This window comes from Mandrillus leucophaeus, unplaced genomic scaffold (genome assembly GCF_000951045.1).
Source record: "Mandrillus leucophaeus isolate KB7577 unplaced genomic scaffold, Mleu.le_1.0 Scaffold395, whole genome shotgun sequence".
Taxonomy (NCBI): Eukaryota; Metazoa; Chordata; class Mammalia; order Primates; family Cercopithecidae; genus Mandrillus; species Mandrillus leucophaeus.
Genome location: NW_012104198.1, coordinates 2,271,125 through 2,274,824, shown reverse-complemented (window position 1 = coordinate 2,274,824; position 3,700 = coordinate 2,271,125). Strand labels below are relative to the sequence as shown.

At 55.4% G+C, this 3,700-nt stretch overlaps 2 protein-coding genes across 2 annotated transcripts in view; one reads left to right on the top strand and one right to left on the bottom strand.

Annotated features, from left to right (window-relative positions):
- ERAS (ES cell expressed Ras) overlaps positions 1 to 1,675 on the top strand; it is a 3,364-nt gene extending 1,689 nt beyond the window's left edge. The window contains exon 2 of the mRNA XM_011991405.1: positions 887 to 1,675. Coding sequence (XP_011846795.1) covers positions 930 to 1,631 — 702 coding nt within the window. The 5' untranslated portion in view covers positions 887 to 929 and the 3' untranslated portion in view covers positions 1,632 to 1,675. The remainder of the gene's footprint in view (positions 1 to 886) is intronic.
- A 1,210-nt stretch (positions 1,676 to 2,885) lies between these two features.
- PCSK1N (proprotein convertase subtilisin/kexin type 1 inhibitor) overlaps positions 2,886 to 3,700 on the bottom strand; it is a 4,016-nt gene continuing 3,201 nt past the window's right edge. The window contains exons 3-4 of the mRNA XM_011991446.1: positions 3,657 to 3,697; positions 2,886 to 3,242 (exon numbers count right to left, since the gene is read on the bottom strand). Coding sequence (XP_011846836.1) covers positions 3,047 to 3,242; positions 3,657 to 3,697 — 237 coding nt within the window. The 3' untranslated portion in view covers positions 2,886 to 3,046. The remainder of the gene's footprint in view (positions 3,243 to 3,656; positions 3,698 to 3,700) is intronic.

The window sequence follows — 3,700 nt, the reverse complement described above, 5'->3', positions numbered from 1 at the left end:
TTTTGTATTTTTAGTAGAGACTGGGTTTCGCCATGTTGGGCAGGCTGGTCTCAAACTCCTGACCTCAGGTGATCCACCTGCCTCAGCCTCACAAAGTGCTGGGATTACAGGCGTGAGCCATTGCACCCGGCCCACTTTTTTACCTAGTTTGTTGTCTCTCACCCCGACCAGAATATAACCTTCATGAGGGCTACAGTTTGTTGTCTATTTATTGCCCACCTCTATGTCCTTGCCACACAGTAGGTTCCCAATAAATGTATGTTGAATAATTAATAAAGACAACATTCTAATGATAATGGCTAACAGACCACGTAATTGACATATTTATTTGGTTTATTGTCTTATCTGCCTCTGCCTTTTAGAACATAAACCTTCTGGGGGTGGGAATGTTGAGTCCCTACTGTCTGGCAGGCACCGTGCTGGGCTGGGGTTCAATGGTGACCCAAACCGGCAAAATCCTGCACTCCCTCCATCATGGGGAGGAACTGCTAATGGGCATAGGCATTCTCTTCGGGGTGAGGAAAATGTTCTAAAATTTAGTTATGGTGATAGTTGCGCAACTTCATGAATATGCTAAAACCCGTTAAATTGGACACTAGCTGGCTGAACTTGATGGGATGTAAATTACATCTCAATAAAGCTGTTTGGGAAATCCAGACTTCACAGTTGTTGGTTCGTGTGAGGAGGGAAGGAGAGATGGGGGGGACGTGGGGCAGGGAGAAAACAACATAAATCATATATATATAGCACGCAAACTGGAAGGTGATCAGCACACAATAGGCACTCGGTAAATGTTAAAATAATGACACCCTACTGTCTCCTTGCCCTCACATGGTCTCCCCTAACGTATTGCCTGTTGTCTTGCTTCTTCTCTTCCCACTTGCAGAGCCCGCTGCCCACGTCTCTTCCCTGAGCTGCCTGCTGGGGTCATGGAGCTGCCAACAAAGCCTGGCACCTTCGACCTGGGCCTGGCCACATGGAGCCCTTCCTTCCAGGGGGAAACCCACAGGGCACAGGCACGCTGCAGGGATGTTGGCAGGCAGCTGCCTGAGTACAAGGCTGTGGTGGTGGGCGCGAGTGGCGTGGGCAAGAGTGCGCTGACCATCCAGCTGAACCACCAGTGCTTCGTGGAGGACCACGACCCCACCATCCAGGATTCCTACTGGAAGGAGTTGACCCTGGACAGTGGGGACTGCATTCTGAATGTGTTGGACACAGCAGGGCAGGCCATCCATAGGGCCCTGCGTGACCAGTGCCTGGCTGTCTGTGATGGTGTGCTGGGCGTCTTCGCTCTCGATGACCCCTCGTCTCTGATCCAGCTGCAACAGATATGGGCCACCTGGGGCCCTCACCCCGCCCAGCCCCTTGTCCTCGTGGGCAACAAGTGTGACCTTGTGACCACCGCTGGAGATGCTCATGCCGCTGCTGCAGCCCTTGCACACAGCTGGGGGGCCCACTTCGTGGAGACCTCAGCCAAAACACGGCAAGGCGTGGAGGAGGCCTTTTCTCTGCTGGTCCATGAGATCCAGAGGGTCCAGGAGGCCATGGCCAAGGAGCCCATGGCAAGGTCCTGTAGGGAGAAGGCCCGGCACCAGAAGGCCACCTGCCACTGTGGCTGCTCTGTGGCCTGAAGGTCTTGGCCAAGAAATGTAGACCTACCCCCAGGCCAGGGTGATTGTTTATTTGACATGAGACCCCTGAAACAATTAGCTTTGAGGGACACATTCAGTATACTAGGGAAAGATGGACACCTCTCTTGTTTTCACTTGGTGAGGGGCTTTTTGGTAACATGGGAGTGCCTAATGTTGCTTTTGTTATGTCGAGAGATTTTGTGCAAAATTAAATAAATGGTGTTTTTGGTTTCAAAGTTGCCTCCGTGCTGAGTGTTGTGTGGGTGAGAGTGAGACTGGGTAGAATGTTACTTGAGTTGTGAGAATTCTTTCATTCAAGAAATTCAGGGGGAGCCCACGGTGTGCCAGGCTCCGCTTTAGATACAAGAGAGGTAGAGACAAACAAGACACTTAAAAATCCCTGCCCTGATAGATATGGCATCAGGCTAGACAGTGATAAAGGCTACGTGTTAAAGGCAGGTGAAGGAATAGGGTGACAGGTCCAGGAAAGCCTTCTAGAGAGTAGGTAACATCTGGACAAAAACTTGAAGATATCCAAAGGCAGAGGGACTAGCCAGTGCAAAGGCCATGGCTACAAATCAGCTGCTACCACAGCAACCCTCAGTATCTCCAGGGCCTGGAGCAAGAGTACAGGTAGGCCTCTACACTACATAACTAAATAGGTAAACAGACATTGCAAATCAAGCTTTACAAAGCAAAGGAAATACACCCTATGCTAATTTGGCAAATACACTTTCTTGGTGACCTGGATATCCAGGCTCCAATTTCTCAGCCTTCTCAGAGTTCCCTGCCAGAATGTGCCTGTCTGCCAAAGAGTGTGCCTGTATTGGGACCTCCCGTTCCCCAGCGCGAAGTCCTCTCGCGTTCTCTCCCCCACATCAGGAGGTGTTCATGTGTGCCTGTGACATCCCAGCCCACACCTCAAGCTCTACTCCCGTGCCCCACAAAGCCACCCCTTGGCCCTCAGGAGGATGGTCCCTTGGAAGATGATGGTGCAGGCCCTGAAAGTGGCCTGAAAGCCTGGATCCCCATACCCAAGTGAGGCCTAAAAGGGGGACACAAGATCCGCGTGGGCACTGCCATTGTCCATGTTGATGCCTTCCCCTCCACCTCAAGGAGAGACATAGACTGAGCAGGTGATTGCTCTAAAGTGCAGGACCCAGGGTAGGGGCTCCTCTCCCCTGGTCTAAGGGCAACCACCACCGTGGGCACCACCAGCCCCTAGAAACTGCCACTCACACAGACAAGCACAGAGCTGCTTCAGATCATGTTTATTGTGGGGCCGGGGGTAGGGATCCTCGGGTGGGAGGGCCGGTTGGGGTAAGTTGCTCTGGACGTGCTGGCGGGGAGCAGTCCTGGTGGCGGGATGGCGGGGGCACTCCTGGGTCCCAGGGTGCAAGGGATCCGGGCTGTGCTCAGGGTGGCAAGAGGCGGCGTGCAGGCACCTGGGGCGCCGGGGTCTCTAGGCGTTTCACGCGCAGCAGTGCCCCCAGCACGCCCTCAGGGGGCACGTCGGAGCCCACATCCTGGTCGGCGGCACGGCGGAGGCGGCGCGGGGCTGCCACCCCCTCGGAGTCCGCGCTTCCGGCAAGAATCCGTCCCAGCAAGTACCTGCAGGGCCGAGCGCAATGCAGTGAGGCTACGTCCGCGGTGGGGCATTCCCTGGCCCCACCCCCGAGGCCCAGAACGCAGGATCCACAACCACGTACTGCCTGGGGACAGGTTCCCTCCCCAAGGAGGCGTCCTCAGTCCACTGCTTTCAGGAGACAGCCGTCCCCGTCTTTCATCCCAGAAACGGTGGCTTCCCTGCCTCCCTCTCCCCTTTCCAGGACCTGGGGTCCACTTCCCCCACTGAGTACTCAGCCAGGCATCCTTGCCCCGACTCCCTGGATCCAGGACCTCACTCCCTCTTAGGGCCCCAAGACTTAGAGGTTCGCACTCCACGGGAGAAGCAGGCGTCCCAGTTCCTCTCCCTCGACCTCCCCGGACGGAGGCACCCGACCCCTCCCCACCCCCGCTGGGCACCTCAGCAGCTCGGGGTCCACGTCGGGTGTCTCGTCGCCTGCCTC